Raw genomic sequence first — 14,745 nt, 5'->3', positions numbered from 1 at the left:
ACTTACTCAGTGTGCAGGTTTACTCAGTATTTGCTGTTCAATTAATTTCAATGAGCACACAGCAAAAACAATCATTCAGCATAGTAATTCACTCAGCATGCATATTCATTTAGTTCAGGAATTTACTGAAGAGGATTAAACATACCAATAGCTTCTCTCAGTATGCTGAACTGCTCACGGGCCAGTGGCTTCGTGAAGATATCAGCAAGCTGCTCGTCTGTTGGGACAAAGGTCAGCTTGATCTCACCTTTGAGTACATGGTCTCTAATGAAGTGATGTCTGATGCTGACATGCTTCATTCTGCTGTGTTGAATTGGGTTCTTTGAAAGATCAATTGCACTTTTGTTGTCACATTTGACTTCAATTGTCTTTGTTTGAACACCATAGTCTTCAAGCTGTTGCTTAATCCATAGGACTTGAGCAACACAATGACCAGCAGTAATGTACTCAGCTTCAGTGGTAGACAAGGCTACTGACGCCTGCTTTTTGCTGAACCAGGATATAAGACAGCTTTCTAAGAAGTGACATCCTCCAGAGGTGCTTTTACGTTCCAGCTTATCCCGTCCATAGTCAGCGTCAGTGTATCCGATGAGTGTGAAATCATGAGTATTGGGATACCATAAACCTGCGTTCACTGAGCTTTGCAAATATCTAAGGATTCTTTTTACAGCAATGTAATGAGATTCCTTAGGGTTAGATTGATATCTAGCACAGTAGCATACTGAAAACTGAATGTCCGGTCTACTGGCTGTTAAGTAAAGTAGAGAGCCTATCATACCTCGATATAATTTGCTGTCTACTGACTTACCATTCTCGTCAGTGCATAGGACAATGTCAGTGCCCATAGGAGTGGATATTGGCTTGCAATTTTCCAAATCATATTTCTTTAATATCTCCTTGGCATATTTGGCTTGACTGATGAATATGCCATTCTTTCCTTGTTTAATTTGAAGACCGAGGAAGAAGTTGAGTTCTCCCATCATGGACATTTCAAACTCAGTCTGCATTTGTTTGCTAAACTCCTTGCATATTGATTCGTTAGTTGCACCAAATATTATATCATCAACATAAATTTGGGCCAGCAGGGTATCTTTACCCTTTCTCTTAATGAATAAGGTTGTATCAGCTTTGCCCCTGACATAATTTCTAGTCAGCAGAAAACTGGCCAGCCTCTCATACCAAGCACGTGGTGCTTGCTTGAGGCCATACAGAGCCTTTTTGAGTTTATAAACGTGGTTTGGGAATTTAGGGTCCTCAAAACCTGGAGGTTGATTAACATAAACCTCCTCGTTTATAACTCCATTAAGAAATGCACTTTTGACATCCATTTGGAAGAATTTAAAGTTCATGTAAGATGCATATGCACATAAGATTCTAATAGCTTCTAGCCTTGCCACTGGGGCAAAGGTCTCACCGTAGTCAATACCTTCTTGCTGACTGTAGCCCTGAGCTACAAGCCTTGCTTTGTTCCTGACTACATTCCCTTGTTCATCCATCTTGTTCCTGAAGACCCATCTTGTTCCAATGGTCTTTTGACTCTTTGGATGAGGCACTAGCTCCCATACATCGTTTCTTCTGAATTGATCGAGCTCCTCTTGCATTGCGTTCATCCAGAATTCATCTTCCTCAGCATCAGCGAAGTTCTTAGGTTCCTGTACTGAGACGAAGGCTACATTGCTGAGGTATTTCCTGAGTTGATTCCTCGTCATCAGGGTATTCCCAGCAGAATCAAGGATTGCACTTTCTGAGTGCCCTCTTGGAATCCTTATCTCTTTAGGTAGATTTATGTCTTGTGCTGTCTGTGTTTCAACAATCTCTACAGAAGTAGATGGGTCAGTAAAAGTAATCTTAGGTTCACTCTTACTCTTGGTCAGCCTTTTCGTGAATGACTCAGTAGCTAGTTCTTGGTCAGCGGTTACTGAGTGTGGATCATCTTCGGTCAGCGGCTGGTATCTACCTGCAGGGTTAGTTTCGTCGAACTCCACATGTACCGACTTTTCTAAAACTTGAGTTCGCTTATTAAAAACTCTGTATGCTTTGCTGTTTGTTGAGTAGCCCAAAAAGATAGCCTCATCAGCTTTTGAGTCAAACTTTGCTAAGCTATCTTTGGTATTTAAAATAAAACATTTACAGCCAAAGGCACGAAAGTATCCAATGTTGGGCTTTCGTCCTTTCCAAAGTTCATAGGGAGTTTTCTTTAATATAGGTCTAACTAGAGCCCTATTAAGAATATAGCACGCTGTGTTAACAGCCTCTCCCCAAAAATACTTTGGAAGCCTATGCTCATCCAGCATTGTACTGGCTATTTCAACCAGAGTTCTGTTCTTCCTTTCAACAACCCCATTTTATTGAGGTGTTCTAGGAGCAGAAAAATTATGGTCAATACCGCTGGCTTCACAGAATTCAACAAACTTTTGGTTTTTGAATTCTCCACCATTATCGCTACGGATGTGAGCTAATTTTAGGTCTTTATCATTTTCAATTTTTCTAACCAAATTTGAAAATGTCTCAAAGGTCTCATCCTTGCTGGTCAGCAAGATAACCCACGTGTACCGAGAGAAGTCATCTACAATGACCAAGGAAAATCTTCTTCCACCCAGACTCAGTGGCTGGACTGGACCGAAGAGATCCAAGTGTAGTAACTCTAACGGACGCTTAGTTGAGACAATATTTTTGCTGTGAAAAGATTGTTTGGTTTGTTTTCCAGCTTGGCAAGCGTGGCATAATTGATCTTTTTCAAATTTAAGTTCAGGCAGTCCCTCAACCAATTGCATTCTTGCTAATTTGGCCAGGAGGTCCATGCTTACATGACCAAGTCTCCTGTGCCATAGCCAGGAATTTTCTTCCTTTGATACTAAGCATACAGTTTTTGAAAACTTTTTCTCTAAGTCTAGCATAAAGACATTATCTATGCGAGGGGCAGTTAAAATTAACTCATTTGATTCACCCTCGTATATTTTACATCCAGTAGCATCAAATATAACTTTTCTCCCATTGTCACATAGCTGAGCTACGCTGAGTAAGTTATATTTGAATCCGCTGACTAGGGAGATAGATTCAATAGTAGGATTACCTCCAATGGTTCCTGACCCTACTATCTTACCCTTCTTGTTGTCTCCAAAACTTACACTTCCTCCTCGCTTACGCTCAAACGTGATGAACTGAGTTTCATCACCAGTCATATGCCTCGAGCATGCGCTGTCAATATACCACATCTTTGACTTCTCGGCACATCTCAGGCTTACCTGCATTGTAACTAGTTACTTTTAGGTACCCAATTCTTTTTGGGTCCTTGCTTGTTAGGTGCAACAGGTAAAGCATCATATTTTATTTTATGGCGACATACTTGGAGAGTATGGCCATTCTTTCCACAGAAGTCACAGCTGACCTTCTGTTTAGGATGTTTCACTGACTTGTCAGCACCCCAGTGCTGAGCGTGCCAGCACACCTTAGTGGTGTGTCCTTTCTTCCCACAAAAGTCACACTGGACTTTTCGCTGGGGATTCCATCTCTGCTGAGTACCTTGGTACTGAGTTCTCAGAGGAATGTTTCTTTTATTTGGAACCATTAGTTGGTTCTGGATAGTTGTGACGTCCTTTCTCAGTTTCTTTGAAACTGATTGGACTTCAGAGACAGACTCGTGTATGATCTTCATGTTATCATGCAGAGTTGAATTGTCCTGAAGAAGGAATCTGAGGTCACTTAGTTTGACCTCTTCCACTTCATCACAGCGCCTGCTGAGTGCTCTAACTTTCTTATTACACTTCTTGACAAGTGTGTAGAGATCGCTCAGGGCATTAACCATATCGTTTCTGAGCTGGGGAAGAGTAATTACCTCATTTGATTGCTCCTCGTCATCTGATGCGACGGATAGGTCAGCATGCTCAGAACCGCACGGCTCAGCAAGTTCGTCAGCCATGAAGCATATCTTCGCTGACTCGGTGGCCTCAGTTTTTGTAGATGAAGACTCATCACTGTCGCTCCATGTAGCCACCATTGCCTTTTTGCCGCTCTTCTTGTCTTTCCTCAGTGTGGGGCAGCTTGACTTAATATGGCCGGTTTGATGGCACTCAAAGCATGTAATGGGCTTTGAGCTGTCCTTTTTGTACTTGCTGTCGCTTGAGTCAGCCTTATACTTATCAAACTTTCTGTAAGGCTTCTTAGAATATTTGTCATTCTTCCTGAACAGCCTTTTCATCTTCCTTGTGAACATAGCCATCTCCTCATCATCAGTTGAGCTCCCGTCAGTGGAGTCAGCTTTCATGACAAGAGATTTCTGCTTCTTGTCTTCAGATTTTTCCTTCACCTCGAAGTTTTTCATAGATATCTCATGGGTCAGCAACGAGCCGATGAGTTCGTCATATTTGTAGGTGGTTAAATTCTGAGCTTCCTCAACAGCTGTCTTCTTTGCTTGCCAGTCTTTAGGAAGACTCCTGAGTATCTTTTTGACTTGTTCTTCCTCAGTGAAGATTTTCCCAAGTCTCTTGAGCTCATTAATGATGTTGGTAAACCATGCATTCATGTCTGAGATGCCCTCATCATTGTTCATCTCGAACAGCTCGTACAGTCTCATCTGCTGATTCACCTTGGACTCTTTTACTTTATTGGTTCCCTCGTAGGTGACTTCCAGCTTTTTCCAAATCTCTTGCGCCGACTCACAACCTGAGATTTTATTATATTCTGCAGCATCGAGCGCACAGTGAAGCATATTGATAGCCGAAGCGTGATTTTGAAGCTTCTTAAGATCATCCTCTGTCCATTTGGCCTTAGCTTTTACAACTGTTTGGCCAGCCACAACTTCGACAGGTACAAATGGGCCTTGAACTATAGATAGCCAGGCACTCATATTTGTAGCCTGAATGAAATTTTTCATCCTATTCTTCCAGAAGGTATAGTTAGACCCGAAGAATAGGGGAGGCCGAGTGATGGACAACCCCTCCGGCAGTATCTGAGTTGTTTGGTTTCCTGGGAGAAACCGAGTACTGTTTTCGCCCATGGTAGGGATCAGCTTAAGGTTGTTAGACCTTTTACAGAGAGCTTTTAGGCTCTGATACCACTTGTTGGTCCCTTATAACAGTGCAAGTATAGTTCCAAGGGGGGGTTAGGAACTATTTAAACTTTTTCTTAAGTTTGGGCAAACTTCTTTTCTTAAGAGAAAAGGTTTTAACAGCGGCGCTGAGTGATCAGTAAGATACTGGCTTAGTCAACTGGTGACTAGGTCAGTTTCTTGACTTGAGTCAGGAGATAGCACTTAAAGTCTATTCCTGAGCTCAGATGTTCGATGCGCACAACTCAGCTTGACCTTTTTACCTGGTCAGTTTTGGTTATTTAAGCAAGCAATATATATAAGGAGTTTAAGGTAAGAAATACGTTACTCAGCAGATTTATCCAGGTTCGGCTTCTTCTAAGCCTACGTCCTGTCCCCGGAACACGTTCCGAGATTTCAAATCCTCTACTGAGCTCTTTAAAGGTAGAGCCTCAAACCTTTTACAATCTTAGCAACTGAGTATAACAAGAGTACCTTCCTCTATACCTCTACTCAATCCTAATCTCTTGCTGAGTACTATAACCGAGTACTCAGCCTCTCCTTTCTAATCTCTAGAAATGATAAGTGTTTGTCCTAAACAATGATTTGCTAAGACACCTTAGATGATTGAATAATCACTCTAGACTTTTACACAAAAGATATTGAATGTAGTGTAAGATTGCTTTTCTTTTTGCTTGCAGAACTTTGCGTAGATATTTGGTTAGCGTAATGGCTTGATCAAGTTCTGTATGTGAAAGCTTCTGATGGCACTCTATTTATAGAGACGTCTGGGCATCGGTCATTTCGAATTTCGAAATAACCGTTGGAGGGAAATGGCTTCCTGTCGTTGTCATCCTGACTTGCTTAGAGCTCTCGGCCAATCAGATTTGTGTATCTTCTGTTTTCGGCCAGCTCAGCAGACTGTCTCTCCTTTTATGGTAAAGTCAACTGGACAGCATACTGTGTCGTCTGATCTTTACCCAAAGAGGAAATACTTTGTCTGGAAGTTTTCCTTAGCCAGCTGCTGTCTTGTACGTTTGTCGAGTCTACTCAGCAGCTTCATCTTGAAGTTGTTGCCGAAGGTCTTCTAGATCATTCTTTCGCTGAGTTGCGTTTTGTCCAAAACGACAGCGTTTTGACAAACGCGGGCCGACTTGTACTGAGTTGTTTGACTTGGGCTTTGACACTTGTATTGGGCTTGGGCTTTTAATTCTTGTGTCTTATAAACAATTTAACTCAACATTGAACAAACACATTAGTAGAATAAATCAAAGCATTTAAACTTAGTGTGTTTAGAATATTTATTTCAATTATACTTAAACAATTTTGTCAAATCAAAATTATGTGGAAATGTGTTTCAACAAAAACGACCGTTGACGGCTAAAAATAAAAAAATCCAAAACGTTAATGATACTTTAAGGAACTTTAATTCTTGAAAATTTTCGTTTTGAGGTCATTTGGGTGTTGTTTTGTTAGGAGAGAGAAAGTGAATTTTTAGAAAGAGAAAGCTCCAAAAAATGTGATTTTTGAAAATAAAAAATATGATTTCATGGTAAATGTCGTTCTGAACAACTTTAATTCTTGAATATTTTCATTTTGAGGTCATTAACGATCGTTAACGGTCATTTTGAGTAGTTAAAATTGAGTGGCCACCGGTGTTAAAAAGTGTAAAGTTCAGTGGCATACCGGGAAGAAATGAAGTTCAGTGGCCATAATGTGAAAATAGATAAAGTTCAGTGGCCATGTATGTAATTTACCCGATAAGAGGCTTATCCCCCATCTGTCTCACTCTTCTATCTCTCAAACAAACACGGGATAACTCATCTCGTGTTTTTTTTATCTCTATCCCACCTTCTATCTCCCTTCTAACAAACACCCTGTTAGGGTTTAGAGAATTTGTAATTTTAGAATTTAAGCTTTAGTATTTAAATTTTCACCTAATAATAATGTCATCAGCGTGACATTATTTTTATTACCACTTAATACATTAGATTTCTCAGTATGAATATAATCTCCTTTTGTTCGACACTGATGAACTAACAACCTAGACAGAGAACGGTGGAGATCGGCGGCAGGATTGGACAGAGAATAGCCGTCATGGAAAACAGTGGAGATTGTGTTTTTGATCTCTGCAGATAGTTTTTTCCCCTGATGGAAATCAGTGGTAACTGAATTAAAAGGGTTTATTTTAATTGCCACAAGTCCAAATATAAATAAAAGATCAAATAATAGGACCAGAATTCCATTTCGGGATAGGTGGTTGTATTTTTATCTGGTAAATAATATGAACTATTTAAAAAAAATTAACACAACAAATAATTGAAATGAATTAAGACTGAAAACATTTTACACAAAAATACAACAAAATATTTTAATATGGAAACAACCATATTTCATATATGCATACATGTATAAAAATTATTTAATGGTTGGTCAACAGCTAGTTTTATTGTAATTAAGTAACAATTATAGAAGTGGTATAATATAAATTAAAACGTTTGGAGCTAATCAATGTAAATCAGGCACCAGCTATCTAATTTGAACTGCAATAATGGCTATGAACTACAAAATATTAGCTATGTAAACTGCAAAATTCTGAGGCAGAGAGCAAACCAACCCAATGCCTAATGTTTTCAAAAACAATAGGAGCTAAAACACACCACACCAGAAAGATCAAAGATATTAAGAATTCTTCCAAATTTTTTTTTGAATCTAATCGGTATAAGCATATACCACGACTGATGCTTGAAGATCACGGTCCACCTTGAAGTGCGCATGGAAAAACCTCTTTATCTGCCATTACATTAAAATAAGAGAATGCATATGATCAAAATCAAAACTACCCAGATAATCTAGAAGATATGAATTTACCTCTCTGAAAGAATATGAGATCAAAAGATCTTTTAACACTCTCTCCTCTGAATCAAATAATACAACATGACTTGGACGAGACCAGGTTTTCGCCAATTCTGAAGTAAAACTAACAGGATCCATCATGAAACGATCCGACTCATCAAGAATTCCTTTCTCTTCACTGAGGATCAGATATGAGATAAAGAAAATGAAAATTTTGAACAACACATTAAAAGCAAGCATTGAAAGAAGTAACTCCTGCACTAATCGAAAAATCTCAAACCTTGGTGAGCAATCCAGAAAACGCATGGGAAGATGACGATGGAGAGTGGAGTAGTAAGGTGTGGCATGGCAAGGCATCAGGAATAGGATACTTTTTACTTTCTCATTGTGTGCTTCTTTGGATAGATAGATCATCACGTCCTCTGTTCCCCTCTGTCCGGATGTTTGAAATTGAAAGTATCAATAAAGCAAACAGTAAGATAATTTTTCTACCTATGGGTTGCTCTCCCCACTCCCCTTCCACCTCCGGCTATTTCTCGAACTAGACTTTAGATAACTAGAACTTTTTACTCATTTTAATTGCACTACCTTTTGCAGATAAAAAGAAAAAAAAAAGGGATAAGTAGATTAGAACAGTTCTAAGAGTTTCCCAATTCTGAAATCCCACATGAAAGCAAAACAAGCCATTTATACTAAAAGGCAAGATATCTTGTTTACCTGATGAACCAAACTCATATATAACGCCATTGGAATATTTGTAGCTAGCAAGAAGATGACAGCGAATCGCAATTTTGGAGGCCATTTAGTAAGATTGTTTGAAGAAGCTTTCCTGTTGACATCTGGAGAACCAAGTCTTGCCATCATAGCTAATGCATATCCAGAGAGTATCAAAGCTATTGGCAGCACAGGCAAGACAAACCTACAGCTCATGGTAGAATTAGAGACGAGTTACATTTAAGAACTCAAGCTGATGAGTTATTGATGCATTACAAACTTTCTGAAAAGAAAATGCCTGTAGACTACCTGAATTCCTTGTGACCCAATATACTATAAAGAACTAAAACCCATGCAATAAGACCAGAAAGCTTCCAACGTTCAGATTTGATGCTGCCAGCTAATGAAAATGGTAAGAAAGTGAAGATCATGATAGTAAATCCCTGAGAGAAGTACCAGTGCCACTTGTGAGTTCCATAATAATCTCCACCAGAGGAAAGAAAATTGAACTTAAGGAAATTAAGTGGCACTAAGATCCACGACCCGTACATCATATAATCCAACAAACAAGAGAGACCAAGCACCAAAGCCCTGACACCATAAACAGACTATAAGAAAAACTAACCATAAACAAACACAATTATCTAAAATAATAATAATGTCAAGAACAATACTGATAATAGTAAACAAAAAGACTTTCATGAATGCTTCTCATTATTTTCATAATATATGACAAGCTCTAACTGCATCTTAATGAAATATTTATCCAGTCATGCTGATGCAGCAGGATTAATCATTAATCTTTTGAAGTTTTCATCCATTACAAGGGAATGGCGTCCCAAAGTCAAAACTCCTATTGTCCAAACACTTGCCTAGTAAAATCACATTTTTCTTAATACATTTGGCAAATAATTTTTCAATCAAGTCTACATTACTCATTGAGATTTGTTACGTATTATATCTGTAAGCATTTGGCATGATTAAGATAACAAAGCAGAAGGCTAACTTTTGCTCGGTGTTACTAATTGGTGAGCAAACATATTAAATAGCATTAACCAACTTTCCATTTACTCTGATAAATATTGAGAAACTAACTGAACTCGTTTTCTACCAGGAACTACTCCTTACTGCTTAGGAGAGAGAGATAGTCCTGCATCAAATATAAACAGTACAACTCATGGGTTGTTTTTCTTATGAAGCTACTGCTGGAGTTATTGGAAAGGGAGTATAGAAAATAATCTTGTTGTTCATCAATTTTGGGTGGAACAGCTGATTTAAGGCTTTAAATTCACAGATGTTGGCTGCTACGAAAATAATATTTCTCAAACATAACACCAAGATATTCCTTTGAGATACAAGACATATTCATTGTTAAAGGTGAAATAAATGGTAGGCAGTATAAACAAATAAGGAGAATGAAAGAACATGGAGGCTATGCATTAAGAAATCAGAAAATTCTATCTCTACATACTAACTGTTAACAAAAAAAATGTATAGTGGCCGTAAATCACCAGTGAAGAGCATTTTTTCGAGTTTGGGTAGATTTTCGAGATGCTTGATGTCAATTCAAACATTGAATTTCATGATATGTAAGTTAATCACAAGGAAGTTTGTCTAATGTTTCAATTGGTTCACTATAAATTTGATTTGTGCCCATAAAATAATTGAAGTTCTATTTTTGTTTCAATAGAGTCACTTAGGCAAATTTTTTTCGGCATTTCAATGCCGGAATGCTAACCTAGATAGTTTATGACTCAAACAAACCACCATGTCAGCACTACGTGTCAAAAGCAAAGTCATGCTGCATCCACGAACTTCTAAATCAACAAAAGATTGTATATTGTATTAGATTTTTAACCTTAAACCGTGACATTATATTTTTATTGTAAGCCATCCCAGTCAATATTCCGGCACTGAAATTGGCAAAAAATTGTCAAAATGACTTTATTAAAACAAAGATAAATTTCAGTTATTCTATTGGCACAAATGGAAGTTCATGACCATATTCATTAGGCAAAGTTGATTGACCGTCAATGCATATAACTCTTTCAAAAGGCCACTTTGGTTCATGGTTATCCATTGTAGACAGGCGAATCAACTTTTCCAGAGCCGTTTCCTCGTCACAGCACCTAAAATGAAACTGTCTAATTTACTGCAACTCAACCATGTTTATCCTGAATGTTAGAATTGGTAAAGTTAACTTCATCATCACTTGTGCTTCATTTCACAAAAATTTACAAGTGGCTGGTGATACTATAAAGTTAATGAAGCATTTCAGAATGATGTTTCTACATTAAGGCAAGGAAAACCGATCATAGATATACAAACAATCTGAAGCACATACGAATAAGCATTTATCACAAGCAACATGCATTGAGACATTAAAGTTGAGAGAAGCATAAACACATACCCAATGGGAACCACCTCCAGAAAGATGAATTTCATTCTATCATGTGTGAGTAACAGCTCAAGAAGACCAACATAAACCCAGATAATAGCACTTGTAGGTCGAATTGCACAAGCTAATGCTGCTATAACCAAACCCCACTTTCTTGAAACAGGTGGCATCTTACCAGGAGACTCTCTCATAGAGGGCCAATAGTACAACCCCATCAGAGTAAGAACAGTTTCCAAGCTATTTGACAATGTACGATTAAAGCAGAAAAACATGAACCAGTTTGTCAATTGAGAGAAGAGCTGTAATATTGTTAAGTGCACAATCTAAAGTTGGAAATGGAAGATAAATATAAAACAGCTATGGTTGGATCTCTGTGTTTTTTCATTTCTGTAATAGAGAGTGAATAGTAGGAAGGATACTGCCCACTTTGCCACAGAACAATCAAAGAGAACATAAGAAAGTTTGTACAAGTACAAATCACCCACAGAAGAAAACAGAGCTTGCAGCAGTCGCGGGGTCTTGGCCTGCAAAAGCATGAAGTACACCTTCAAACAACAGAAAAAAGAAAAGAAAAACATAGCTATTCCATACACCTTAAGAAGCATTGAAGTATATATACCTTTGACTATTTAATGAAAAGCAATTAGTATTAGCCAATTCATTCTGAAGAAAATGAATTATGCAAATCAAAGCAATTATTTGAATACTATCCAATAAATTTGTGGTGCCTATGTTTTTCAGTCAAACTTATGAGTAATAAGAAGGACAATAGACATGCTTTAATAAGAGCAGCAAACTGTAAATTGTGTGCAGGCATCATAAAAGATTTTCAATCCCGTATAACACAACCTCGTCATATTTTACTCCACACAAACAATACCAGGATTCAACTCACTGGATTACGCCTCAATAGAGTTTGGCATACGTGCAAAAGAAACAAGTGGTCTACCTAAGAAAATTTGACCAAATATATCAAACATGTCAAATTTCCAATCTCAATATGTGCAAATTTTATAGAACATGAAACGAACAAGTTTTGTGGCTCCAGATGACAAGTTTATCCAGCAGATGCCAGTTGTATAAATGAGTTTGTACAAATAGCCACAGGAATATTAATAATAGTACACATTTAACCACATGATTATCTCCACAAAATGAGCTTGAAAAAAATGAAATGGTATATTATGTTAAGCGCGTAGTTGAAAAAAAAAGAAAATGATAGGCCGAAGTTTGCAAGCAATCTCATGCATAAAGTAAAACAGTAAGTACAAAGCTTGCTTTACCATAAACCATGGAGTATCAAGGCCTAACAATGCAAGAATTTTGAACAGCGAAGCAAACACCATGGGATGCAAATAGCTGCGAATCCCTTTCTTCCATTCCCATGTCAAGTGGCCATACCTGCCATTTTAGACACACCTTAGGTACCACTTCATAATATTTACACTGATTCCAAAATAAAAGTAATGACAGAAACTTGATAATATGAAAGGACAAGAAATGTCATCCTGTACATTGTACACTCCAGGTTTATGTATGCTAGATCCCTTTCTTCCACACCAGAGAAACATTTCTCCAAAGTCCAAAATGCCCTTTTGTTCTTCAAAATTTAATTACCAACATTAAAGTGCTTCCACTACTTCACATAACTACCAAAATCTTAGTATTTAATCCAAATAAAATAAGGAGTTCAAATACACACCCAAACACAATCTGATGAGCAACCTCAAGGGCTTGCCAATGCTCATCTGGATTAAAATAAGTCTGTATCAGCAGAGAGTTTGCTATTCTAAATGCCAGACAGAACGCAAAAATATTCCTTGTTGAGGAAAAGAAATTAGATGTGTGGGATTTCTTTTCTTCTTCTCCATCTCTTTCTCCTTGGCTGTTGAAATCAGGCCTTCGAGATGCAGGTTTAGAGGATGGTGATATAACTGAATTTTGTCTTTGCCTCATTCTTTGCCCTACAATACACAGAAATTAATAAATTACTGAAATTGAGCAAATTTCAAAGAAAGCAAATCATATCATCATCGAGCAATCAATAAAAACTACCTTAAAGCAACAAAACATTGATAAGACAAAGTAGCTGATAACACTACGTCAGGCTTGGACCCAGTTTCACTCTTCCTGCGTTCCTTATTTTCTCCACTGAAGTCCCTCCCTTTTTCAATTTTTTCCTGTACTTGTGGTCCCACCAGCAGAGCATCAATTTATCATTCGTAAGTGGATTTTCAAATTTAGAATTCTAATAAGTAATATATGCAGAATTATTACGAATGTACAATTCGTTAGCTTGTGAACATAGTATTTACTTGAAATCATGGTTTTTAGACTGGACCTGTTGAAATAAATTGTCAATGCAGAGGATCAGGAGCCAAAGTTTCAACCAGAGTCGAACCATCAGTCCATACTTAATAACATGGATAGTTATTAACAAGAAGGAAACATATTTAAAGGATAAGTTAAAAAAGTTGGAGGGAACATCCATTCTACAAAATTAAGCAACTTAAGACTGGAATACATCAGGACTGCACAATTAACGGAGTTAGTCAAGCAACCAGGGACTTGTAACTCCAATATCATGGTATCGAGAAAACATATCTTTAGTACCCAAAAACACGACAGGATTGTCAAAAACCCTTAAGGAAACCTAGAGTTATCTCTTGTCTCAGAATGTCAGTCTCATTGTCCTTACAACACTGGGACTTAATATGATGCCTCTACATAAAAGTAACTGAATCGACTATGTTTCTTAGAAATAAGCTCTCACAGTTACAAAATTCCTATATAGATACATCCATTTAAAACATTTCTTCAATGCTCAGCAATCACCTATCTGCGTTTCTTGTCTCTTATTTACTAAGCAATTACCCGACCAATTCTGTAACTCAGTCCTCATATTGTATAAATACCAATTGAAGACATTCTAAATTATTAATGCAATCAATTGGTTAAATTAAATAACCTGAACTCAAATCAATGGAACAACAAAGCCCGAATCCAGACGAGGAGTGCAGTGCTCAAAGAAGATCTGGTCGACACAAGGGATCGTGGAGCTGGTCTGACGCTGAGGACTTTCAGTCTCTGCCCGATGCGAGGTTGAAGCCGAAGAGAAAGAAGAGACTGGACTGAATAATGAAGAAGACTTGAAACTTGAGGGCAACAAGAGAATTGATAGTGAAGAAGAAGATTTGATCGGGTGGAATGGTCTGAAAAATGGGTTCTTATACCATATGCAAAACGGTGAGTTTTGCAATTTCGAGTTCTTCTAAATTTGCGGTTATAGATATATCAAAGAATTTTTTTTTTTTTTTTGAAGAAATCAAAGAAAAAATTAAATTAAACAAAAAACGGTTTTTTTTTATAAACACAAAAATAAGGGTTAACGTACACAAATTTAGCCCTAATCTCAATTACAAAGAGAATCATATTTGAATTTCTTTTTACAATTAACCATCATCTTGGCTTTTATCATCCATGATATTTTTAATTTAAAATATTAGAAATTTACATTTTTAATTATTATTTTATCAAACAACTATTTCATCCGTTTTTTACAAGAACGTGTCTATTCATATAAAAACTGTTTATTTGACATTGTTTGAATTTTTTTACCAGCATAAGAGACTTGTAAATATTGAATCTATTTGTGATTATCATGTAACTGTCCCTTCTTTTATTGGAGTATAGCATATTTAAACTCCATATAAAATCTCTTCGCAATTGGATGTTTGATTTTTTCTTCAAA

At 37.3% G+C, this 14,745-nt stretch overlaps 1 protein-coding gene across 2 annotated transcripts; it reads right to left on the bottom strand.

The window, feature by feature from the left end:
• Positions 1–7,492: 7,492 nt before the first annotated feature.
• LOC136218771 (mannosyltransferase APTG1) lies at positions 7,493–14,198 on the bottom strand. 2 transcript variants are annotated; one of them, XM_066005870.1, is made up of 11 exons: positions 13,963–14,198; positions 13,050–13,174; positions 12,697–12,958; positions 12,278–12,395; positions 11,414–11,518; positions 11,007–11,293; positions 8,906–9,187; positions 8,600–8,801; positions 8,163–8,314; positions 7,898–8,060; positions 7,493–7,819 (listed from the first exon to the last, which is right to left on the bottom strand). In XM_066005870.1, the coding sequence occupies exons 3-11, from the start codon at positions 12,948–12,950 to the stop codon at positions 7,739–7,741; spliced, it is 1,644 nt and encodes a 547-aa protein (XP_065861942.1). In that variant the 5' UTR covers positions 12,951–12,958; positions 13,050–13,174; positions 13,963–14,198; the 3' UTR covers positions 7,493–7,738. The 2 variants fall into 2 exon arrangements, with proteins under 2 accessions (XP_065861942.1, XP_065861943.1); XM_066005871.1 differs by lacking the exons at positions 13,050–13,174; positions 13,963–14,198 and adding an exon at positions 12,509–12,594 and having other exon boundaries at positions 12,697–12,828.
• Between the last annotated feature and the right edge of the window lie 547 nt (positions 14,199–14,745).

The sequence above is a fragment of the Euphorbia lathyris genome, chromosome 2, assembly GCF_963576675.1.
Source record: "Euphorbia lathyris chromosome 2, ddEupLath1.1, whole genome shotgun sequence".
Lineage (NCBI taxonomy): Eukaryota > Viridiplantae > Streptophyta > Magnoliopsida > Malpighiales > Euphorbiaceae > Euphorbia > Euphorbia lathyris.
This window is presented reverse-complemented; position numbering and strand designations above follow the sequence as displayed.